General features: G+C 53.2%; 1 protein-coding gene across 1 annotated transcript in view; it reads left to right on the forward strand.

Annotated features, from left to right (window-relative positions):
- The window catches only part of Sulf2 (sulfatase 2), an 85696-nt gene that overhangs the window by 765 nt on the left and 59400 nt on the right, over nt 1–25531 (forward strand). The window contains exon 2 of the mRNA XM_005363130.3: nt 24423–24689. Within this exon, the coding sequence (XP_005363187.1) occupies nt 24515–24689 (175 nt within the window). The 5' untranslated portion in view covers nt 24423–24514. The remainder of the gene's footprint in view (nt 1–24422; nt 24690–25531) is intronic.

A 25531-nucleotide genomic window follows, 5' to 3' on the forward strand; every position in this document is an offset into this window, starting at 1 on the left:
GACAGGAGTTGACTCTCAGCGAAACAAGTCATTTGGGGCCCCAAGGTGGGCACCAGCCGAGCGGGACTTGCAGGCCAGATGCGTTTCTTTTGTGCCGGAGTCCCCTACGCCCCGCGGCCCGGCCCGGCTGCGGCAGAGGCGCGGTGAGGCCGCGGGGGCCGCGCGGTGAGTGGGGCTAGGGACCGGGCCGGGATCACGGATTCCAGGGCGAGCACGGCTCAGGTGAGCCCAGTGGGTCCCCGCTGCTCCGCTACCGGAGGGTGGCACCCGGAGGCTTCAGCGCCGGCCAGCCACAGGGGGCTGACCGGTTTGACCCCTTTTGTGAGGCTGGGCGGCAGGGTGGGGGGAGGACTTCTCGCTGCGTTTCGTTGGTCCCCGGGGAAGGGCGCCTGGACCCGAGGGCTGCAGGAGCTTGGCCGGGTTGACCCCTTGGGGTTTAGACCCAGAGGGCCAGCTAAAAGCCAGGTCACGTGCAGCTTGTCTGGGCAGGACCCAAGCAAGCAGGGACTTGGAACTCGCAGAACCGAGGACTAATGAAATCGGAAAACTTCTCCCGCGCCGGGTCAGAACCCATCGCCCAGCAGACCTGCGTCCGCCGCGGGCTCCAGAAGCCCGAAGGGGACGCTGCAGCGGGAAACTGCGACTTCATTTAGAGTAGTTCATTCATTCATTCGACAAGCATTTGTGGAGCTTTAAGCGTGCCAGGCACGGAGTGTTACCCCGGAAAGTGTGGATGGCAGTGTTAGTCCCTGCTAGGGCGGCTGGACGAGGAGGCTCAAAGCGGGCAGATGGAGGGAGCCACCCGCGGACCGTAGGTCTGCTTGGTGGCTTCTGTCTGGCGGGGACCCTGAGAGCCTGTCTCCCCACACAGTAGGATGGTCTGCACAGAGCGCGGCTGTGGTGACCTCCACCTCTCCCCACTTCCTGAAAGTTCTGAGCGGCCCCACCCCTTCTGAATTGGCTCTCTTGCAGCCTTTTTTAATCACTTTTTGAGTTAAAAGTCAATATTTAATTAACCAAGTAATTACGTTCAGCTTACGTTTGATTCTAGATATTTGCCGTGTCTATGGGGATGCCCGCCCTCTCCCCTCCATCTGTCCCTGCCTCTTTCCCACGGTGCACCCCCAGTCTACTCTGGAAGTGAGTGACAGAGAGCAGGTGACACTGGCTTTCCCTGGGGACACCCTGGATTCTCTCCCCCGCCCCCTCCAAATTGTTCATCTTGCAGTTTGTGGGGACCGTCACCGGGCCCAGCTCCTTGCCCGCAGGGGATCAAGTAAGAGGCAACCACTGATTAAAAGGGGGTGGGAGCTCCCTGAAGACCCCTCCCCCCAAGATGCTCCACCCGGCCTGGCTAGTCCTCAGGAAAATCAAAACAACCTGTTTCTGCGCGGTTTGGTGTTGTAATAAGCAGTTGGTTGATGATAGTGTTTGTTGGCTTGGCCGATGTAATGCTGGACCAGCTGTCCCAGCCCTGCCTGGGAGGCAGTGTGGCTTTGGACTTTGTGTAACCCTCTTGAGGTTTTTTCTATTTGAATTTATGGCTTTTTCTGAAACCTTAATAGCATGTTAGGTTTTCAGAATTAAGGGTGGAAGGGTAGATTTGCTGAGACAAGGCTGGCCCTGAGGAAGGAGCTAAGCACACCCATGTGCAGTCTCTGTGTGTGCCCCTGTGTCCCCCTGGCCCACACGGGCTGTATCCAAGGACCCCATCCCATGTGCAATTTCACACCGGCTGTTCAAAATGCCTTTTAACTGGGGAACTGAGTCTCTCCCCTGCGCCTGGCCTTGCTGGCTTCTGGCCCCTGGGTCAGCGGGGATTCTCACTCAGACATTATCTAGTCTTAGACTCTGCCCTCTCTGAAGACCTGAGGCCCTCCTGCCTTTCTGACCAGTTCAAAGGAGTTTCCTCTTCACCTCAAAGATAGCGGCCAGGAAGTGTTGTAGGCCCTTAGACACGATTCACGTGTCCACATGAAATCCCAGCGCTGTGGCTTGAATACCATGCTCAGTGGTACATTCCTCAGGCTCCAGGTCCTCTGAACCAGTAGGTCCTTGTCCTCTAGGGGCTTAGTTATTTTCTAAATGTAGGGGGCAAGAAAGACCCGACCAGTGAAACAGCAAAGCTCTGGAAGCTGGAAGCCCCTCCAAATCCTTTCCCTCCTCCAAGAACCTCGTGTTTTGGATGAAGGAGTTAGGTGCCCTGGTTTGCATTGTTGCTGTTGTTGTTTTCCTCTGGTGGTTTTTTGCCCTCTCTTCTTCCCCGGCGTTCATCTCCCTCCCCTGGTCTAGATGCAAAGGTTCTCTCAAATGTGGCCAATGAAAAGCTTGCTGAGGTTAGGATTTTTAGCTCCTCAAAAGCACAAGGAAGAGGTAGGACATGGTGGGAGTGAGACCCTCTTGTGGCTGCTGGTGGAGTGGCCTCAGAGGGGGTCCCTGGCACTTGGTTTCAGGCTGGACTCTGTGTGTCAGTGGAAAGGAAAAAGTGAACCTCTCTGTGGTGACCTGCAGGCCAGGACAATGGCTATGGCCAGCCCCAGGGACTGGCCTAGTGGGGACCCCGGCAGATGCCCATCATCCAGCCAGCTTCAAGGCGCTATCTAATTGGGAGATCATTAAGATCATTATAATTAATTGGCATCCTGATAAATGGCGTGATTGCCTAATTGGGGCGGTTGCTAGGGAACTAGACCTCACTTGGAGCCTAGAGGGGAAGAGGCAGTGGCTGGCTGCAGTTGGGCGCTGGGGTTACAGACCCTGCAGTTCATGGGCGGAAAGCCAGAACCGTTTCACCCATATCTGCCAGCAGCTGCCGAGTGCAATTGCCGATGAAATGTGGGCTCGGGGTGTTTTCTTCTAAGGGCTCCAATCAGGACCCTTTCTCTTGCAAGCCATTGAAAGAGAGGCTCTGAAATCACTCAGAGGCAAAAGAAAAAATGTCTGCTGCCTCTCACGGGTCCCCAAATCCTAAGGCATCCCTGGCATCAGGTACTGCTGGATCGGGGCTCAGCAATTGCCGTAGACGCCATTCTTCCGTCTCCGCTCTGCCCTCCACCTCGCTCTGTGCCATCTTCAGCACTAGAGCTGCAGTCTCTGGCAGCCCCAGGCTGGGTGTTGAAGACAGCCAGTCTGTCTGGCCACCTGCCCAGCAATGGCATGGGGGCGTGTGACTCAATCGTTATATGCCTCCGTGTTCTTATCCAACAAGTGACGAGGGTAAGTCCTCACGCCCTTCCCTGAGTCTGTGGACCAGGGTGAGATCATCAGTGCCGAGCGTTAGCATCTGTCCCAGGCACACCTTGACTGTTATCACCCTGGAGATGCCCAGCAATGCCACTGAGTGGCTGCCCTCTCACCTCTGTGGTCACAACCCAGTAGAAGCTAGCCTCTTTGCAGCGACAGCCCCCCCGGGCCCCTAGATGCCCTCCCATGAGATCATTGACCTGAGATAGTAAGTTACGCGTGCCTCAGACCACAGTCTGGATGGGGGGGATGGCTTCTGGGTCTCACAAACTGGGGGTCCCCTGGAAAAGGGAAACCTAGCCATTTGGCAAACCAGGAGCCACTTGTATGGGCAGCCATGGTCAGAGGAGCCTGTCAGTCAGCATCCTGGCTGAGATGAGAACCACAGGGACATCACCACCTTCCCCTTTCTGCTTGGGAACAAGAACCTAACTTAGCCCCTTCGGTGGAGAAAGCTGCAGCCTGACTTTGATCCAGGGCTTTCTGGGGGCTGAGTTTGCCTGGCCATCCACTGTGAAAATCATCTTGAAGTGTTTGTTTAAAAAAAAAATTTAAAGTCCTAGGAAGGAGCAAAGCATCCTGCTTATGTCCAAGCCGGCAAAAGTTTTGGAAGAAGGCCTTTTCTTGTCCAGCTGTGGGGCAGCAGTGTGTGTGGGTGCTCCAAATGAGAACAGGGGTAGAGAGGTGTCAAAATGCACCCTTGCCTTGAGCATGACAACCTTCTGGGCATTGTGCAGGCCCTGTTACTGCAGGATCCCACTACCACACAGGGCCCAGTACCACAAGGGCTCAAGTACCTCGTGGTTCCCAGTACCTCATGAGTCCCAGTACCACAGGTCCAGGACCTCATGGGCCCCAGTATCTTATGGGTCTCAGTACCTCATGGGTCCTAGTACCTCACGGTTCCCAGTACCTCACGGTTCCCAGTGCCTTATGGGTCCCAGTACCTCACGGGTCCCAGTACCTCACGGGTCCCAGTACCTCACGGTTCCCAGTACCTCATGGGTCCCAGTACCTTACGGGTCCCAGTACCTCACGGTTCCCAGTACCTCACGGTTCCCAGTACCTCACGGGTCCCAGTACCTCGCGGGTCCCAGTACCTTATGAGTGCCAGCTGTCCCTAGTAAGCACCTGACAAGAGCCAGGTGCTACCTGAGGACCTAGCTCAGCAAGAGAGAACCCAGTCCTCCAGAGGGGAAGGCCCCAACAGCAAGCAGTGAACAAGGCCGGGCCACCATCAAGACTGTTCATAATATAACTACAAAACACAGGAATGAAATCCAGGGCAGTGTCACGAGTGTGGAGCACAGAGAGGAAATTCAGGCAGGTGGTCCAGAGAGGCCTCCCTGCAGAGGAGACCCTCTGAGCCATGGCCTGAAGTGTAGGAAGAGACTGGCCTCAGAAGAGCTGAGGAGAGAGCATTTGAGGGGGTAAAAAGCAGCCTGTGCAAAGGCCCCGAGATGGAGAGGACACAGACGCCCAGCAGAGTAGGAATTCATGAGTGAGCTGTGGAGGGGAGGACAGAAGTATGACATTCAGACTTTATTTTAAATGACATGGAAAACTGATGGAGGAGGGTCTGTGTGTTACTTTCGTTGGTTAATAAAGAAACTGCCTTGGCCCCGATAGGGCAGAAAATTAGGTAGGCAGAGTAGACAGAACAGAATGCTGGCAGAAAGAAGCAGATTCAAGCAGACCCTATAGCTCTCCTCTCCAAGATGGACGCAGGTTAAGATCCTTCCCGGTAAGACACCACCTCGTTAATAGAAATGGGTTAATCAAGATGTGAGTTAGCCAGTAAGAGGCTAGAGCTCATGGGCCAAGCGGTGTTTAAAATGAATACAGTTTCTGTGTAATTATTTCAGGTAAAGCTAGCCGGGTGGCGGGATGCAGCCTGCCGCTCCTTACAACAGAAAACCATAGATTTTCAGAAAGGAGCCGATCTGTGTTCCCAAAAACTTTGGCTAACACAAACAGCAGGCTTGATGCTGAGGTGGGGACACGAGGCCCAGGACCATCAACAGCTGTGGGGAACCGAGAGTGGCCACAGGACAGAATCCCAGGGATGGTTTGGGTTGGTGCAGTGGAGAGAGACTTGGTGTGGAGCCAGCAGGGCTGGGAGGGGGTCCAGAGTCCCGAATGGGCAAGAACCATTGATTCTCTTGCCGCCCAGGGAACATGCAGCAATTGGTGGAGACAAATTTGAGGGCCACAAATATGACATCTGGGGATGGAAACCACCGGTGCTTCTCAGCATCTTCCCCTGCTCGGGAGGGCTCCACCCCAAAGAGTGGCCGCAGTGCTGAGAATGGTGACCTAGTGGGTGGCCAGCCGGCCTGGGACGGGGTGGTTCCTAAGCAGTGTGAGGAAGACCAGGAGGGAAGGCTAAGGAGGACTGAGCCAGCTGACTGTCCAGGTCCGCGCAAACACCTCAAGTCTTGGATGTGTGAGTCTGTAGTCTGCTGAGGTTGACGACCCGAATTCGGGCACCATTGTTTAAGCTGTGCCGGTAGACTCCCTGACAAGGGAGAACTCACGTTTCATTCCCTGGTGTGGTCCCCTGTCCCCCAGGGCATGTCACACACCTATTTGACGAATATTTTCAGACACCCCACTGGCTCCCCTTTGACATACCTGGGAGTGTTAGAAAGCGTTGGCTGAGCTTCCCAGGATGGATTCCTCACTGCTGAGTAATTGGCAGAGGCCTTCTGGGAATTGCCTGGGGCGGTGGGGCATCTCCACCATGGCAGATGGCACCGTGCCTCCTGAGGAGAGTGGCTATCAGCCCAGCCTTCCAAGCCTCCTCTGCTGCCACACCTAGCACTTTGCTAGATTCTCACAAACCATTGTTTTACGTTCCCAGTCTTAAGGAGATTGCAAAGCATGCATGGGCTCAGTGGCAGGGGGGGGGGGGGCTCCCTGCTTTACACACGAGGGCCCCTCTGGAGACAACCCTCCATTCTAGCCCAGACTGGAATCCTTAAGCTAAGCATGTCTGTGAGGCCAGGGGGTAGGGGAGGCCGAGGCCATCCACTGGGGACCTCAAGCAGGGACATAAGTTGTGTTTGGCCAGGTGGATGCCAGATGTGTCTGGGAAGTGTGTTGCTGACAGCTCTTCTTGTTGGCTCATGGCCAGAACTCCAGCAGAAGTCTGACCTGACCCACCTCGGTAGTCAGTGAGGCGGGGATCTGAACGTACTGCCCAGGGAAGTTAGGAGGAATCTGTGCTTGGTGAAGACTGCCTAGCGCCACTCTGGAGACCATGCTGTCTGCACAGTTCTGAAGGACAGCCGCTAAGCTGGCTGTTTCGAAGAACAGGGAAGCCGACCAAGATCGTTACGATAGCTCAGCGTCTAATCATTTGGACGTGGCCCTTGATGCTTGACTTAGAGTGAAATGGAATGCCTGGCTTAGCATTCTGGGCAGTTGAAGTTTCTATTTCTCACGTAACAAAAAGTTCCAAGTAGGGGAGAGTCTGAGTCTTGTCTTTTGATAACATCTTCAAAATCCCAAGATCCTGCTGTCCCCCTGTCCTTAGTATGCCCTCTACCTTCTTGTCTCTTGGTTTCAGTGTGGCTGCCACAGCTCCAATCATCAAATCTCCCTTCAAAGCAGGGAGGGATAGAAGACGGACTTCCTTCTATCTCTTATTTTCTAAAGAACAAAATACACCCTGCAGCAGGCTTTGCTCTTTGTCTCAGCAGCCCCTGCCTGGGTGTTGTCCTGGATTCTAAACCAAACACTGGGAACGATAAGTGGGATTTTGTTGATGGTCTTAGCTCACTGCTTCCCAAACAAACAGATCAAACACCTCTGGTTTTAGCAAGTGCTTTGAGGGTAGGGTAACCTGGAAGGAATTCGCAGATAACATTATCTACATAGTCATCAGTGAAATGCCCTGATTGGAAGTGAAAGGGAAAACAAAGGCAGCTTGGCTTATAATTAAAGATAGTAGACACACTGCGGCCCAGCATCTGGGCTGGACACCTGGGCAGGGCTGGTACAGGTGCTCACCATTGAGGGGATGGGCACCTCCCAGCAGCCAGTGCAGGTGGGTGTTTAGCCAATATGGCCATGAACATTTTCTGGCAGCCGAGGAGACGGGTTGGTGTGTAAAGTGCATGCCGAGAAAGCATAAGGACTTGAATTCGGATCCCTGGCACCTGTGTTAAGAGGAAGGCGTGCTGCAGCGCCTGTAACTCTGGCACCGGGGAGGCAGAATCGGGGGCATCTGTGAGGCTTGCTCACCACCTCGTCTAGCTGAATTGCTGAGCTCTGGGTTCCATGAGAGGTCCTGTCTCAAAAAGAAGAGAGCTGATGTTGGTCTCTGGTCATCACGCTCACAAACATAGACACGCACATAGCCACATGCCCATAAGACAATGAAGTTTCATAAAGTGGTGGACAGTTGGCCAAATTTCCCAAGTGAAACAGGCTTGGGTCTTTCCTTGGTTTATTTGGGTGTAGGGTGAAAAGCATGCAGAAGTGATCTTGTGGGCCAGCAGTCATGTTTTTCTTTTTTGGCCTTTTCTTTTCCTTTCTTTTCTTTATTTTTTTATTTATTTGAGACAGGGTTTCTCTGTGTGTTGACAGATGTCTCTGTCCTGCCTGGTTCCCACAGTCGTTAAGGTCTACATTAATTATAAACTGATTGGCTTATTAGCTCAGGCTTCTTATTAACTCCTATAATTTATATTAGCCCATAATTCTTGTCTGTGTTTGCCACGTGGCTTGGTACGTTTTTCAGCGAGGCAGTCACATCTTGCTTGCTCTGTGTCTGGCTTCCTCTGTCTCTGGGTGACGACTGCAGACTGACTTTTCCTCTTCCCAGAATTCTCCAGTTCTCATTGCCCCATCTATACTTCTTGCCTGGCTACTGGCCAATCAGCATTTTATTAAAACTAATACAAGGGGCAGGGTACAGACCATTGTCCCACAGCACTCCTCCCTTTATTTAACCAAGAACTCTGAATCTAATATCCTTTGTTTAGCTTTTCTCCTAACTATTAGCCATAACAACTTGTAACCAACATTCTAAACAAAGGAAATATCCATAGTCCATTTTTTGGGAATGTGGGCATAGTTTTCCAGGTTACTTCCTAGTGATTGGGGGCACTGATAATCTTATGGGGACCTAAAGAAAATTTAGAATTATAATCAAGTTGTGACTGGAGTATCCTGTGAGGCTTGATCATCTCAGGCAGCATCTTGAATCTGTTCTGAATGTAGAACTCAGACATCTGGGCCATCTGTTCCTACAGGAGATTTCTCAGGTGGCCTTCCTTGATCAAACCTGATTTTTCTTAACTCAGAATGAACCCACAGCTTATTTCCTGTGGAAACAAAAGCAAAACCTCTTCTCCAAAGTAACATACCTTTTGACTTTTGAAGTTAAAGTATTTTCAAAGTACCTATCCTGGATTAATTCAGCAGCATTTATAAACAAATAAATACCTTTTAGCAACTGTTGCTCCTTCCTCAGCATTCAAACAATTCAAAGAGAACATAATAGCATACAGTATCCAGATTCTCTGTGTATTTTTCATCTTTTTAAACTCTGTTTCTTTTTATCTTTATTTTTAATTTTTGGCTTCTTGAGACAGGGTTTCTCTGTGTATCTTTGTCCTGGAACTCACTCTGTAGACCAGGCTATCCTTGAACTCACAGAGATCTACCTGCCTCTGCCTCCCAAGTGTTGAGATTAAAGGTGTGTGCCACCACACCCAACTACTCTCTTTTTTCTTTTTTATTTTAAGGACTTTATCCTTTTTTTTTCCTTTTCCAAGCCTACATATATTTTTAAACACACTGTAAATTGTTTAGAGACTTTTTTGTCTGAAACTATCTTTACTGTATCTCTCTTTTTCTGGGTCTCCGGTTGTCACGCTCACAAACATAGACACACACATAACCACATACCCATAAGATGATGTAGTTTTATAAAATGGTGAACAGTTGGCCAAATTTCCCAAGTGAAACAGATTTTGGTCTTTCCTTGGTTTATTTGGGTGTAGGGTGAAAAGCATGCAGAAGTGATCTTGTGGGCCAGCAGTCATGTTTTTCTTTTCTGGTCTTCTTTCTTTTCTTTTCTTTAGTTTTTTGTTGTTGTTGTTGTTGTTGTTGTTTTTGTTTTTTGGTTTTTTTTGAGACAGGGTTTCTCTGTGTAACAACCCTAGTTGTCCTGGAACTCACTCTGTAGACGAGGCTGGCCTTTAATTTACAGAGATCTTTAACCTCCCAAGTATTGGGATTGAAGGCACCTCCTGGCACCAGTGACATTTTCATCTGCAACATTATCTGGCAGAAGTTAGGAAATTATACTGGAACTTGGGTCTCTTGGTGCATGCTTGTAGTCCCAGCACTCTAGAGGCTGAGACAGGAGGATCATACAGATGGAGTTCGAGGCCAGTACGGGATCCGTGAGCTTCTGTCCCCCTAAATCAAAATACCCTCCCCCTAAAGTTATGTTGGAAATGAATGGTTGTTTGCTGGGTGTGTGTTGTAAACAGTCCTACACCTCTTTAGCACTCTGGTCAGTGATGGCTCAGATGTCCTCACACATTCCTGGGGTGCCCCCTTGGGCAAGGAGAGCCCCCCTGTGAACATGGGCTTATAGCAGTGCTGATTTGGAAGGGGTCTTTGCACCAAAAGCTTCTACCTCGAAGATGCCTGTAGTCCCTTTTCCCACACCACCCTGCTGTGACACTCAGTGCAGTCAGCAAGACCAATCCAGCCTTCACTAGACCGGGCCACGTGTTCTATAGTTGGTCTTGAGATCATTAGCTCCTGCCCAGGTTGAGCTGGGACGGGGTAGAAGAGACATCCCAAGTGGTCATAGTGTCTGTCATTGAAAGACAGAGCTCTAATCAGAATGCCTTGCCCAGCTTGGCCTCTCAAGAGCTGGATGCAAATGGGCAAGTCGCTCTGCCTCACTGAGTCTATTGCCTCCCCTGGAAACTGAGATAGTCATAGCAGCCTGCTCCCCCAGTAGCTGTGGGAACCTAGATCAATGCCTGGGCACTATGGCCTGGGGACAGAAAAGCTGCCTTCTAGTGGTCACTGCCTAGTCCTGCTCCTGAGAATCCTTCTTCAGCTTTGGAGCAGGGTTGGCTGTGTCCTTGGGGCACTGTCTCTAGGGAAGGCCATTTGCCTCCCTGTGACAGGTGATCACAGTTCAGTGGGTTCATCAAGAAAGGCAACTGTTGGGAATATTATTCTAAGGTGTGTTGCTTTTGTTTATGCTGCATTTGTTTAACTCTGTGAAGCTGTGATACTCTGCCTTCTCGACCACCTGATGATCTAATAAAGATCTGAATGGCTAATAGCGAGGCAGAAGAAAGAATAGGCAGGGCTGGCAGGCAGAGAGACTATAGAGGAGGAGAAAACTGGGAGAAGGGATTCTGGAGTAGTAGCCCAAGAAGGAGGAGGACATCAGGGACCAGCCACCCAGCTACACAGAAGTAAGGGAATGGGAAAAACACAGAGGCCAAAGAGTAGATGGGATAATATAAGTTAAGAAAAGCTGGCAAGAAACAAGCCAAGCTAAGGCCAGATGGGTATAACTAAGGAGAAGGCTTCATGTGTGATTCATCTGGGAGCTGGGCAGCCTCCCAAAAGAGTCTAAAGAGCATAACATCATCTTACAACAGGAATCATCAGGCTTACTGTTCTGCTATGCTATGTCTGCTCCGGGCCCCATGGACACCAGCCCAGGGAAAGAAGCCAAACTCAGGTTCAGGAGCCTGTCCTAAGAACCCAGGATGGCACCTCTCACTGTGAGCCCAAGCAGAAAGATAGTTGGGCAAGGGAGATCCTCACTGTCTCCAGAGGACTTGGAATCTCCGAGTGCCCTGGCCACACCCTGATGGTTAAGCAAGCGTTGTTGGAGGGGGGGGGTCACAGTCTAGGTCTCGAAGTGCTTAGCAGCTGCCCAGGGAATGCTGAGAACCACAAAGGCAGGAGAGAAGGCTCAGGTGTGCTGCCTTCTGACAGGTCCTAAAGGGGCTCCTGGAGGTGGCATCTCTCCTGAAGTGGCCTGTATCAGGGCCTGACATTCCTGTAATAAAACCCAGGCTCAGTTCACCCTGCCCCATCTGCCTCTGCCCCATTTACCTGAACTCTTGAAGCTTGTTGCCTGCTTCCCCGCATCCCCATACACTGGCCATCTCTTTATTCTCAGATGCTGGAAGCTTTCTCCAACCCCAGGACCTTGACACTTGCTGTCCCCACTCCGTGACCCACTTTTCCTCCACAACTCCACTGCTGGCTCCTTTGGGCTCAGCTGTGATGTCTCCTCTGGAATTCTCGGCACATATTTGTCTTTTGTTTCTTCTCGCTAAAAAGTAAGCCCTGAGTAGCTAGGACTTGTCTTCTTAGAGCTCGGCCCAGGCCTGCAGGTGCCCAGGAAGGAGGTCTGTGGACCAACACAGAATGGAATGCAGCCTTTGTCCTTGCTGCAAGGTGACTGCTCCTGGCCTGGAAGTCCAAACCTGTTTGTCCCTGGCCGAGAACAAGCTTGAGGTGGAACTGGTTGGACTCATACATGCCCAGGTGACCAGTGGAGGAGGGGTCATCTCCCTGGTGCTCCAGCAGGGTCAGCAGGTCCCACACAAGAGCTGGTCATTCTTGGGCCACTGGGAAGTGGAAGTTCGCCTTTTGAGGCAGGTGCTGGGACCGTCAGGGCTGAGCCGGTTACATCACCTCCGCTCCTAGTATCTAAGCCCATCTCAGGATGACCTCTGAACTCTGGCTGGGCCCCTGTGGACCCAGGATGGTTCGGGGCTGGAGCACCACCATCCTGTTTCATGCATGAGGGACCTATGCCTGCAGACCCAACGTACAGGAGGAGACTGGGGGTTCAGGGCCCCGGCTAAAAAAAAACAAGAAAGCGGGGAGGGCATCCCAGGCTGCCTACCAGGGCCTGAGTTTGGTTGATGGAAGCTTAGGCTGTTGTTTTCTTCATCATATGTGTCCCTTTGAACCTTCTGGAAAGTCAGTTAATAGATTGTTGTGGGGTTGGGGTGGGACGTGACAGGGACTTGCTATGTAGCCCAGGCTGACTGAGAACTCACAATCCTCCTGCCTCTCTCCACCTCCCAAATGCTAGAATTACATGCATACTTTAAAAGTGAGTTTTCAGCTTCTTCTGAAACGTGAAGCTGGGATGTAGGGGGGCCACCTGAGTGCCATTTTGGGGGCTTAGCCCGAGGCCATGACTTGAGTCTAGCTGCCTCTGTTCTTGCCCTGTCTGGTTGGTTTTCCTAGTGGAACAGGCCTCGGTTCTCACACCCGTGAGAAACAAATCCTGAGAGGGGGTGGAGAGCCGTGGCCCCATGTCAGGCCCACCCCTCCTAACTACAAGGCCCACACAGATGTTAGCACCCTGCTGTGACACACTTCGAGGGACCGCACACCGCAAGTGTGCTTGTCGTGATATTAAAATCTTAACACCTAGCAGGTAGCACACATCTGTCACCCTGGCACTCAGGTTGGAGTAGTAGGATCAGGAGGAGTTCAAGGTCACCCTTGGCTAGGCGTGAGCTCAAAACTTAGCTTGGGCGACGCAAGGCCTACTTTCAAAAGAAAAGAAATAAGTTAATTAAATTAAGTCTGCCCTCCACTTATTGCTTGACGCTGAGTCATCCCCCAAATCTTTAGAAGCAGGAAGTCAATCATCTCTCTCTAGTAAGGGGGACACTGAGGCACTCTGGAGAGCTGCTGCGTGAGTAGTTCACTGAGCTTGGTGGTCTTTCCGCCTCCATCGCTGGGCTTCGAAGCATTTGGTGAACATGATGGCAGTTCCCCTGTGTTCTGGGGTGCTGTGGGTTGCCAGTGTCTGCTTTGAGTGACCCCAGCTGGGAAGTCCAAACTGGGCTATGCCTAGCTGACCCACACCTAGTGCTGGTCACAGGCATGCGTCCCCCAGCCATGGAGAAGCCCACGTGTCTACGTGGGCAGCCTCATGACGTGGTGTCCTCTGCATAGTCTGGCTTCAGGGTGCAGAAATGTGAGCTGTGGAGTGTTAAGCCTTATACTGGCCATTTTCATTAGGTCAGAGCAGGGGGTGGAGACTGCACAAGGGTGTGGCCGCTGGGCAGAGGCTGCCAGCGTAACAGCTCACCCTCCCCAATGCTTGCTTCAGAAACCAGACTCATCGGGAGGGCACTGGAAGTCTCAGGGGTTCACAGGAAGGCTGGGCTTAGGAGAGGACAGGACACGGACTGGAAATCTCTGGGGGACTCCGAGCAGGAGCTGCTAGCCTGCTAGAGAGACTTCAGGGGTACCTGTCACCTGTGTGGGGGGACATAGAGGCCCTTGCCCTGAGTACTATCTGGGAGACCTGAGCTCAGGAAGAGTCTCATTGGCTGGCCCTGGTCACATGGTCACCCTTGGTAGGAGAACATATCCTCTAGAGAAAATTGGTGTACTGTTTTCCAAACCTCTAGAGAAAATTGGTGTACTGTTTTCCAAAGAAGGAAGGGGAGTGGATGCTTCTTGGAGAGGAAAAATGTGAAGTCTGTGTGGCTTTTGCCTAGGTGCGGCAAAGGAAGGGGTTTTTTAAAGGCCAAGTTCTTTTAAAATTCCATGGCAACTTTTCTTGTTCTCGGGACCTGTACTGGTACTGTTGGGGTTTGGAAGGTCCTCTCTATAGGGCAAAGTCAACTCCCCTCGTCCTGCTGCATCTCAATGTCCTTGTCTGGAAAGTGAAGATGACTGTCAAGGGTTCTTCCAGCACCCCAGATGCCTGACACACCCCAGTCCTGGCCTTGTTTGGACCTGACATGCTCACCTGCCTTTCTTCCAACCCAGAGTGGGCCCTGCTTGCGGACATCCCAGTTGATGACTTACAATCCATGAGCCCCAGGTCACAGTACCCACGGCCTCCTCCCTGATGGCTTCCTCTCAGATGTCCATTAGCCCGCGAGGCACACGAGGCAGGAAGCAGGGCCCACATACTCTCTATCCATCCCGCCGCTAGCTGGTTATCTGGTCAGAAGGACTTCAGGCGGCTGCCCCACCTGTGTGTCCCAGCCTCTGGAGTGACCAGAAGCATTGACCTGTTTGTATTGGCTCGGGATGGTGTGCTCAACCAGGCGTCAGGCAGAAGTAGGAGAAATGACTGGGCTATTTATCCCAGCAGTCAGAATGCCCCGCTGCTCCTGGATGGCCTTCCTAAAGACCGCAGCAGCATCCATAGCCAGAAATCCCTGTGCTGTGTGCAGGGCACGCACGGGGCAGGGCAAGTGTGGGGCTGAGAGATGGGGCGAGAGGCTGGGACGGGCAGTCCCGCTGAACACCAGCCCGCAATTAGGCGTGAATAACGACTCTGTTCTTGGGCTTTATTGCTTTTGGCTCGGGGCCTTTTTCAGAAATAACTGTAACTCCTGCCAAGGAAGCTTTTGTCCTCAGCTGAGAGGAAAGAACAAAGAACAGAGGTGGGAATGTCCTATCTGATTCCAGTTCCCCAAAACACCCAGGAAGGACAGCAGGCGTGGCTGCCACAGGCACGGGCTAGGGTACAGCTGTGTCCACTCTCAGCTGGGCCAGCGACTCTCCTGCATGCTTCTGCGATGCACGTTTTTGTGCTTAATCCAATCACGGGGCCTTTGCCTTTATTAGCATTCTTGTGTTTCACGTGGGTGGGGGAATGGGTGCCACAGCGCGTGTGCAGAGGTCAGGTGGCATCTTTGTGGCGTCTCTTGGGTCTCTTACCTTCGTGTGGGTTCCAGGATCAGAACCCAGGTTGACCAGCTGTTGTAGTAAGTACCTTTGCCACTGAGCCATCCCACCAGCCTGTTCATGTTGTCCTCACCAGAACGCCAGTGTCTGGAGCTAGCCCAGCCTCTGTCGTCCTCCCCGGAACACCAGTGTCTGGAGCTAGCCCAGCCTCTGTCATCCTCACCGGAACGCCAGTGTCTGGAGCTAGCCCAGCCTCTGTCGTCCTCACCGGAACGCCAGTGTCTGGAGCTAGCCCAGTGTCGTAGTCCCAGCGGCACTCATCCACACTGTGACTGGCACATAAGTAGGTGCTTAGGAAAGAACCGATGGCCTCGAAGGTTCACTCACAGTTAGGGGCTGGAGAGATGACTCTCTCAGCCAAGCTGCAGAGGGGCCTCTTGTCTGTGGGTTTAGAATGGGCTGGCTTTTCCCTGTGCCCCGTCTCCTAAGTCTAGGTCCTTTGTCTCTTTTAAAATATTTAATTTTAAGTTATGTGTCTGTGTTATAGGGGTTGTGAACGCAATACCTGCAGAAGCCTGAGGCATAAAAACCCTCACGAGCTGCTTGGTGTGGGTGCTGGGAACCGAACTCGGGTCCTCCAGAAGAGTAGTGTGTGCTCTAAACCTCGGAGTCATCTCTCCAGCCCCTAGGTCTTTCATTCCAGTCTCCACGTTGTTCCTGGGGGATCTGTGCCCACGTCCCCAACTATAGACAAAGGCCACTGCAGATAGGTGTCTTTTTCAAAAAATAATACCTAGACTTCTTGCAAGGCAGGCCCTCCCAAGGCTGCATCCCTAGGTCACATCCCACTCTGTGAGAGGGTATCTGAGCGTCTTGTCTTTTACAAACAAGACAGAGTTTAAAACAAAGCCATGCAAAAGAAATTAATGTTTTCTTCAACTTTAAGTATGAAAGATAGTTTTATCTTTCCCCGATGTCACCAGGAAGGTGGGTTGGGAGAGCCTAGCGGGACAGCCTGTCATCTATCTGGGGCAGAGGCAGGCAGGTCACTGCCAGGTGTACATAAGGAATTTCAGGCCAGACAGGACCACACAGTGAGATCTCATTCCCTCTGAGAAACAGAAACAAGGTCTGGGGATGCAGCCCGGTTGGTTGAGTCCTGTCTAGCATGCAGAGAGCTCTGGGGTCCGTCCTCAGCACTGTATACATGGGATGTGGTGTACATGCCTGTAATCCTGGCACTCGGGAGGTGGGTACAGAATGGTCAGGAGTTCAAAGTTACCTTTGGCTACTCGGTGAGTTCGAGTGAGACTTTACCCTTAAAAACATCAGGTAAACAGATTGTCAGGGTAACTCACATCTGATGTCAGCCCTTCCTGCCCTCTGGACTCTGGCATCATGGCTTTCCCTCTCCTGGGGAAAAAAGAGAGCTGGTGATATTTGGTCATCCAGACTTCCTGAGTCTCTGGGGAACCTCAGGGATGGGCATGGGACAAACTTATAGCCCAAAAGACAGGCAGCTCTCACTTAACAGTAGGGCAGGGACACTGAGGTATGGCCTGCGGGCCCTTATGCTCTGTGTTTTTGAGAAGGACCCAGGACCCCGTGTGTTCATCTATACTGCGATCGCTAGACAATTCCATGGAAAGGAAAGGTTCATGTCCTCTGACCTCAGATCAGGCCACCTACATCGCACACATCAAGGGAATGAATGGCGGGATCACAGAGCCGTGGAGGGAACAGGCAGTGAGATACCAGCTTTGGAGCCCTCTCTTGATCCCCCCAGAATCCTCCAGGCCAAACAAAGACCACACGCAGCCTGGCTCAGCGGCCAGCACATAGCCCAGGCACAGTTCTGGAGCCTTGCCAGCCATGAGCACCAGCAGAGCAGAGAGCGGCCATTCTCCACGAGTCTCCCAAAACGAGTTTGACTCGTGGCTGGAAGTGGGGGAGGGGGGAGGGATCTGTTGACTCTGAAGGACCTAGATATTAGCCGTCCCTTCAGGCTTAGCTGGAACCAGGCTTCTAAGGTCACTGAGTTCATACCACTTCCCAGAACTGGCCTCTTCTGTGGCGGCTTCCTTCTCCATTCTGCAGGAGGCAAGAGGGTGACAGGATCCCTCTGTTTCTATGGAATGGTATATACTCAGTAGGCCAGAGTGTTACATTCTGATTAGGGAATCTCTGAGGCAGGGGGATTGAAAAGCTCTGCTTGGATCAGGTCTGGATCTCATGGTCTAATCTTAAGACCTCTGTGACTGGGCCTGAACATTAGAAACCAAATGCAGGAAGGAAAGGATGTTGAAATGAAAACTGGGTGCTGTTGCTAGGCGGCCCAAAGCCAGCAGGTGAGGCTTGCCAACATTGATTGGGCACTTGCTGTATGCGGATCTGCTTCTAAAGGTCGTTAGCCGTTCTTCCACCCTCTCAGCTGTGTCGTGGATGCTCTTGTTTCTCTCACTTCATAGGTAAAGGTACTGAGGCTGTAAGAAATGACACACCTCCTGGCATCCAGTGGGCAGCAGAGCTGGTTCAAAGCCAGGCAGCCAGTCCCAGATCACAGTCCCCCTCCCACCCGTGTGGACTTCCCTGTTCGCCAACCATCCTCTCCCTGCTCGGTGGGAGCAGAGATTGGGGTACAGTTGTTTTCACAGGGCAGGGAATAGTCCTGGCACAGAGCCAGTATGCCGGTGTATGAGTCCTGGGGTCCCACAGAATGTCGGCCATCTGCTACTTTGGCGTGTAGACAGTCTGGTCACTCTGTTCCCCGAGACTTTGCACGTGTTGCTTCTAGCCTCTCTTAGTGCCAGCTGGGACCACGGCCTCGACACTATTCCCATCCTGTGTTGCTCTTTACACACACACACGCACACGCACGCACACACCTGGAGACTCGCCGGCTCATCAGAATGCCGGTGCCGTGAGGACACCTGTTGTTCATAGAACCAAGAACTGTGCCTGGCACACAGGCCTTCCCTAATGTTCCGTTGCCTCGATGGCTTTCTGCCTGGCCGTCACCCCACTGGAGCTTCTGGCCCCTTTGTCCTGTTTTCTTCATTCCTGAGCTACCTGTCCATACAATGAGCTTTGTCTGGAGACCCGGCCTCCATCCCTCAGACCCCACCCCTCGGAAGGGTCCTTTTGTAAAACCCTGTTCTGTTTGAAGGCTGGTTTGGTTCTATTGTTTCCAGCTGGAATCCCAGAAGAAGGCAGCTGGTGCCAATTCCCTAGAAGAAGGGGACGTGGAAAACTGTCCCATAAGCCCTAGCAGTTCCCTCAGAGACCAGAGAACGCAGGAGGGAACCTGCACCCAGGAAGCAGGGAGATGCCAGGGTCAGGGACAGCGTGTACCTCCAGCTGGGCTACTCCCTGACCACAGGTTCCTCATTCTTTCACCTCTGTCTGAGGCCACACCCTCTACCACTTCTTCCTACTCTTGCTGTGCCCCAGGGCTTCTCCGACCTTTTATATCTATTGAGTATCTCAAACTTGACTCTTGCTCCCTCCAGGCAGCCTTCCCTGACTGCCCCTAAGAGCAGTTTCCCTGTGTTCTTCCTGTTTACTAAACATCAATCCTGGGTATTGTTTGTGGCTTCTGAACGAGTGTGGGGGTCATAGGAGTGGGGCCTGGGGTCAGGATATCTGGGCACACAGCTTACCTCTCATATGAGGAGAAAACAACTGTGGACAGAGCTGTGGCAGAGACCTGCCAGGGAGGGTGCCTCGGGAGCACCCTCCCCTGCTCTTCCCGCCCTGTCCCCTCCTGTGTGCCCTTGACCAAGCTCACCCGAAGGTGAACAGCACTGAACCCTCTGTTGAGATCTGTTCTGAGGAACTTCTTGGGGGTCAGGGAGTGTGTGTGGTTGCAAGCAGTGTGACTCATGGCAGTTTCTCAAGCCCCTCCCACCTCGGCTTCCTAGGCCAGGCCTCTGAACCCTGCTGCTGTGTATGTGGGTGAGTTAACGTGGGATGGATGCCTAGGACTGTGCAGAGTCCTGGCAAGCACCGAGTGACTCTAGTTACCCCACAATTTTCTTTCAGGGTGTTGGGGGGGGACGCTTCCTTCTGAAGGACAGCCCTGGCTAGCCTACCCGTTATCACCAAAATACACACACACACACCAATCAGAGCAGGGCCTCTGCCGGCACCCGATATCTCATTGGTCAGACATGTGGCACATGACCACCTCAGTGGGTCAGCGGCCCTCCCTGCAGCAGCCCCAGGGAGCCACAGTGGCCTCTGGGCACAGTGGAGGGCTTGTTACCAGGAGGCAGGTGGGAGGACATTCCCTGCTAAGTCCAGGAAATAACTTGAGCACCTGTTGGTGCTGGGGACACAGAAATAGATGCCTATGAAGGGCAGAGATCTGGGCCTTCAGGGAGGGGACGTTCTGTAGGGAGACTGGCAGGTAGAATGGCTGGTGTGCTTCCCCTTCAGTGGAATGTGAACAAAGACCAGGAGGAAAGAGGGACGGGGCTGGAGAGATATCTGAGTGAACAGCCAGTGCAAAGGTCCTGGGGTGGAGACGGGCCAGGCTTGTCCAGAGGCCGTGTGGATGGAGCCACGGGTAGGAGTGGGAAATGATGGAAAGGGCCGGGGCAAAGGTCAGATCGTGTAGGGACTTGGTGGCCTCTGGGTGGGGTAGAACACTTGAAGACTTTTCAGGAAGAATAGACTCTGGGTTTTGTTCAGTGGCATTCTGACCGCTGTGTGAGCAAGCAAGGGCAGAAGGAGTGGAACCCGCTAAGAGATTGCGTCACTGTCTTGGTGGGACTCCCCTGCCACTGAACACCCGACTTTATATCCAAGAGGTCCCCGGTATGTGGCAGGGCTCTGTTCAGTTTCTAGGTGTCTCTGCTTTCTTTCTTTCTTCTACCTCCCAGGGGAGTGTCTTCCAGACTGGTCCTTCCTCCACTCTGAACTTTCATCCTCTCCCACCCTGTCAACTACGTGCGTGTCTCCTTCCTTCTTGTGGGACTTTGAGACCCACAGAAGAAAGCAGCCCATCTAGGCCTTTCTAGGTCCCCTGAGTGAGACCTTGGGAATTCCCCATAGCCAGGGACCTGCCACCACACCAAGATCTGTTCCATGTAGAGTGGTGCTTGGTTCTGGAGATGTCACGGTGTCTCCGCGCTCTTGGGACCTTAGGTGTCTCCAGGGATAGTTAGCTAGGCTGGGGTTCCTTTGCCAAGGACCAGCAAGAAGACCTGGGGAGAAGAGAAAGGGCTGGGCAGGCTTGGGAGGAGTTGCTGGGCGAGATGGCCTGCGCAGTGACAGGACACCCTGAGCCAGATTGGGACTCAGAGGCGATCTGTGCCACTGCTTTGTGTCCCCTTACCAAGAAAACGGAGACAGACTCCTGTGTCATTGTTAATTGATTTCTTCTCTGTCCAGAGAGTGGGCACAGAGCCAGGAGAGGCCTTCGGGGTGGGGGTAGTGGGGGAATTCATCAAAAATCAACCCACAGATGGCCCTGCTGGTAGATAATCAGCCCCTCTCATGCTGCAGCTCTGGGTTGCGGAACTGCAGACTTTATCCGGAGGGAGAAAGGGCTCCTTGAGACCAGCATGCAGAGCCAGAGCTGGGCCTGCAGCCCAGCAGGGGACATCTGCCTCCACCCCCACCACACTGATAGCTTTAAAAGGCCCTGGGGGGTGGGGGTGCCTGCCCACCCTTTGGGCAGGAGCTACTATGGTTGGGAGCCTCTCAGGAAGCCACTTACAAACCTGCTTCCAGAGGGTTCTGTCACGCTGATCAAATCCAGCCTGGGTTTGAACCCTTGTCTGCCCGGAACCTGCAGTCTGGGGAAAGTGATTTTAGTGTGCTGTGTTTTCCTTTGCTCATCCACAGCGTAGGTATGATGTCACCGGGAAGTCCTGCATGTTAGATGGGCTGGCAGCTGGGCAGCCTCCGAGTGGGAATGCCCCAGGCAGTGCGAGCTGGGAGTCTCAGGAGTGTTTGCTCATGTGAGTCCTGGTTGGCCAGCTGCCACTGGAGGCCCTGTAGGGCAGCCTGTGGGGATTCTCTCAGGGCTGCCTCACTTCCTGGTGACCAGGTAGCTATAGAAGCATGCAGGTATATCTCTGGAACTCTTGTTCACCCACAAGTCTGTGCTTCTGGATAGACCCAGCCCTTTGGGAGGCCGACCCTGACTGGGAGTAGTTCAGGAGCCAGCACCATGAGGAGGAGCCCACTCTGTTCATGTGCGGCCTCCTGTTCCCTCCAGACTGAGTGACCATGTGGGTTGGCTTCATCCGGCACCAGCTGGCATCCTCACTCAAGAACAGAGTGTTTGAGAGGGCCCTGGTGGGGAAAGCAGTGCCCAGAGCCACCATCAGCTTTCGTTAGCTCCGTGTGAGCCACTCTACAGGGAAAGGATGGCTCTTTCCAATCACACTTGGCGAAAGAGTTTTCCATTCCAGAAATATGCATTCGTTTATTGATTTATTGTGGTGGTGGAAACTGACTCCAACAGGAGTCAAGCTTGTGATCCTCCTGCCTCAGCCTCCTGAGTACTGGGATGACAGGCACGTGCTACTTCATTTGTCTTATATTATGAGGCTGTTTGAAGATGTCATGGACGAAGGAGCAGCCCAGTTTTCAGTTTGTATGTGCACACTCTGGGTTTGATCCCTGGCACAGTATAGACCACGGTGATACACCCCTGTAATCCAGCACTCAGAAGTTAGAGTCAGGAACTTCAGGAGTTCAAGGTCACTCTCAGCTACCTGGCACATTCAAGGTCATTCTGAGATCCTTTCTCCAAAACAACAGAAAACCTGCAGTTGACTAACAAGAACTAGTTGGAGGGCGACAGGAATGGGCAATGTGGCATTGGATGGAAGAAGTTGCAGGGGGTGGGGGAGTGACAGCTTGAGGGTAAGAGGAGGCACCAGGCAGTCAGGAGGGCAAGGTTCAGATGTCCTCTGCTGTCCTCTCTGGATATCAGTGGGGACAGTGAGTCTGTCTGCTTGAATGCCGTGGGAAGAAGAGAGCCCATGTCCCCAGGTCATGGAAAGGACTGAGAAACCCATGCAGGAGGGTGACCACTGCCCAGAGATGGCTCACAGTGAGTGCGAAAGCTCTGCTTCTGCCCTGGGTGACCTGTTTCATCCCTCACTCCCAGATGTCTGATAGGGAAACTGAGGCACGGCAGTGGTAAGTGACTCGACAAGAAACTCAAAGGTCTGTGCTCTTAACTGTCACTCAGGGTAGCTCAGAGAGGCCACTGCATTGGCTCTTTCTGGTGGCAGATGAGGGTTGTAGTATGGCAGGGAGCCGAGGTAGCCAGTGTCTGCCCTCTTGGGTGCCACCCTCAGTGGCCATGCCAGACTTCGTTTCATTCTGTGTCCTCAGTGGCCTGGTGCCATGACTCTCCCCAGCTCTCTGTGGCGCTTGTTTTGCAGGCCAGCCCAGGACTTGGGGTAGGCAGTGGGAGTCACTCACAGTCCTGTCCTCCTCCTCCCTGCACCCCCCTCCCACCGCCCAGGGGAAAGGCAAATGCTCAAGGAGACATTGTCCCTGTCAGCCTATAGTGACACCTGGGTTGGAGCCAGGTACAGCACAGTGGGAGAGATAACCACAGTTAAGAGGTTAGGAGGGCTCCATCAGCAGTAAGGAGAGCCACTGGGGCTCTCAGCAGGGAGGTCCATAGCTACCCTGGACCAAGAGACAAGAGGAGGGAGTACCCCATGGGCCCCCAGCAGAACTGTGGTCACTGATGGGGGGGGGGGGCTACTGCCCTGTGTGTGGCAGGGGGTGGGGAGTGGGCATGGGGAGCAGAAGGAGAAAGAACATCTGAGTCCGGCTGGCCCTTACAGAGGCGGAAGCAGGCATGGCTCCTTAGGAAGAGATGGGAAGGGTGAACAGCGCCCACCCAGACCTCCCCGGGATCTCTCTAGTGTTAGCACCATCCAGAGAACCAGCGTGGCAGGTTTCTCCCTGGGGGCCCTCGGAAGTATCTGGAGAAGCCTGTGGGTGCCCTAGACCTCTGAACTGTGTAGACCCGGGCCTTCTGGAGTCTGGCAGACCCCACGCTGCAGAATTCAGAGTGTCTTGGAATCTCCACTCCTCTGGTTAGCTATTTCTTTGCACCAGACACTGCCCAAGGTACAGGGGACCCAGGTGTAACCAATGAAAGTCCCATCTCTGTCCTCCTGGAGCTGTCCCTCCTGTGTGGGGGATGAGGGAGCGGGATGTGTGTGGGTCACAGTAAATAAGCTCATTTCAAGGTGCGGTGGTGACTGATTGGGGGACATCAAGCAGGTGATAAAATAGCACTTGGATGGGGGCCGGTGGAGGGCTGTTGTCTAAGGAGGTGGCATTTGTTAGTGCCTAGACTTGGTGGAGCAGAATGAGCTGGCCAGACGGAAGACAAAGCTCTTTCCGTGATTACAAAAGGCCAGGGTCAAAAAGTCTGGGGGTAGAAATGACCCCATCTTGTTCAGTAACAAAAGGAAGCCAGCAGGGATGGAGAGGTGCGTGAGAGTTGGCGATCAAAGGAGGACATTTGAGTATAAGACTGAGCCCAGCCAGGGCCTTGAGCCAGCACAACCAGAAGCAAGCCCCCCTCCCCCACTTTTGCCCTACATCTGAGTTGCTGCTAGCACCCGCGGCCCTGCTGCGTCAGGGGATCTACTTGCCATTTTAGGGAGTTCCCTCCAGCCGCCCTGAAGGCTAGAACACCCCTGGGCACTCTTACAGCCCTAGGGTGGGTGTGATGGTGGCGACAGCACAACCCTGTGGGGCCAGAGGATGCCCTGAGCGCCCTGTTGCTGGGTCCCCTACCGCCAAGATCAGCAGGACAGGCAGACTCCTCCAAGGTCACAGCTGTGGTGGTGTGTCCTGACTTCTTGATGGCTTCCCTTCTCTTCCCCCCCCCCCAGCAAAGTGGGTGCTGAGGCCTCTCTGCGGGGCCGTCATTCCCATCTCCCTCCCCCACCTTTGCTGGAGGTACTGTCGCCTGGGCTTAAGGATGACTTGAAACTAGTGTGGGATGTGCCAGTTCCTCTCCCTCAGCCTTCTCTGCGGTTGTTACCTTGAGAGGAGCCCTTTCACCCCTGCGCACATGGCCCTGTCAGGTTGAGTACTTAGCTTGGTCCCTGGGAAAACTGGGGTTTCTATGTTTGTGGGGACAACAGCCCCAGAAGGGAGCATTAATACCGGAACCAATGGCCACACAGCCCAAAGCATCCTAGCAACCCAAGTAGCCCATTGCTGGGAAGGGAAGGGCCAGACAGAAGTGCTGTTGGCCTGCCCCCTTCTGTGTCTAAGTGGGTGGGTCAGCCAAAGCTAGGCTGACCTACCTGGGGACCCTCCAGGAGAGTTCCTGCGGACACTTCTGCTGCTGATCTGTCCTCAAGCCAACCGTAAACACTTCTCTAGTTTAGCCCACACTGCATTCCCACTGTTCTAGAACATGGACAAGACTACCCTTGCCCTTCTTTGTGCGAGGCAGTGTGCCAGTACACTGACTCCCATCTATCCCTTTCCTCCTTCAGGTCCTGAGGGAAGAAGGGAAGGAACCCCATCCACAAGACACCACCGCAGCCTCTGCATCTAGGAGGAAGCAACAGACCAGTGAGCCACGCCAATGGCACCCCCTGGCCTGCCGCTATGGCTGCTGTCCACTGCTCTCCTGTCTCTGCTGGCTGGAAGCTCAGCCTTCCTGTCCCATCCTCGCCTGAAAGGCCGCTTCCAGAGGGACCGCAGGAACATCCGGCCCAACATCATCTTGGTGCTCACGGATGACCAGGACGTGGAGCTGGGTAAGTAGCCGAGCTGGCCAGGATACCTGGGGCTCTAGAGGTGCCATGTCCTCACAATCCCACGGAAGCTCCGGGTGCCAGGCAGTTAAGTGGCTTCTAAGCAGATGTAACCTTGGGTGCCTTGAGAATGTGGGTCCCTCAAGAATGGGGATCCCCAACTTCTAATGAAGAGTGGGTTCCCCAGTTTCTACAACATAGGGGTAAAGAGACTGAGATAATTTTGTTCTTGTTGACCACTTTGCTCTCCCAAGCTACTGGCCCATGGCCTTGGCTGACAACTAAGCCATCCCCGTTCCCTTCCCTTCTGAGCAGCTGTCACAGGCTTTTGCTCCCTCTACTACAAAAAACCTTCTTTCTGTTAGCACCAATAAGAAACCCCAAAACCGAGGCCACTGGAAGGGGGCTCCAGAGTCAATCCAGATCTGTTCTTGTTCACCTCTGTGGCATCTCCCAGGGAGGCCTATTTCTCCCCCTCCCCCCACCCCGCATCTTCTCACCCTGAAGTCACTGTATGGCTTCCTCCCCCACTGAACCCACATCCATGCTGCCCCCTAGGAACACTCAGCCCTCTGTATCCTCAGTTCTGCATTTGCGGACTCAACCAGACACAGATTAAAAACACCGGAAAATGTACCAGCATTTTCCGTTCTCACTATTCTCTGAGCGGTACAGTTGGACAGCTGTGCCCAGCACCCAGTGTCGCCGGTCATCTCGGTGAATAAGGGGGTGCAACTTATTAGCAAAAAGCACATCCGTTAACACGAGGGCCTGAACACCGTCAGAACCTGGTCCCCCAGCACTGAGGGACAACTGTCTGTCATGAGCCACAAATGCAAGTGGCC

Source organism: Microtus ochrogaster, linkage group LG8 (assembly GCF_000317375.1).
Source record: "Microtus ochrogaster isolate Prairie Vole_2 linkage group LG8, MicOch1.0, whole genome shotgun sequence".
NCBI lineage: Eukaryota > Metazoa > Chordata > Mammalia > Rodentia > Cricetidae > Microtus > Microtus ochrogaster.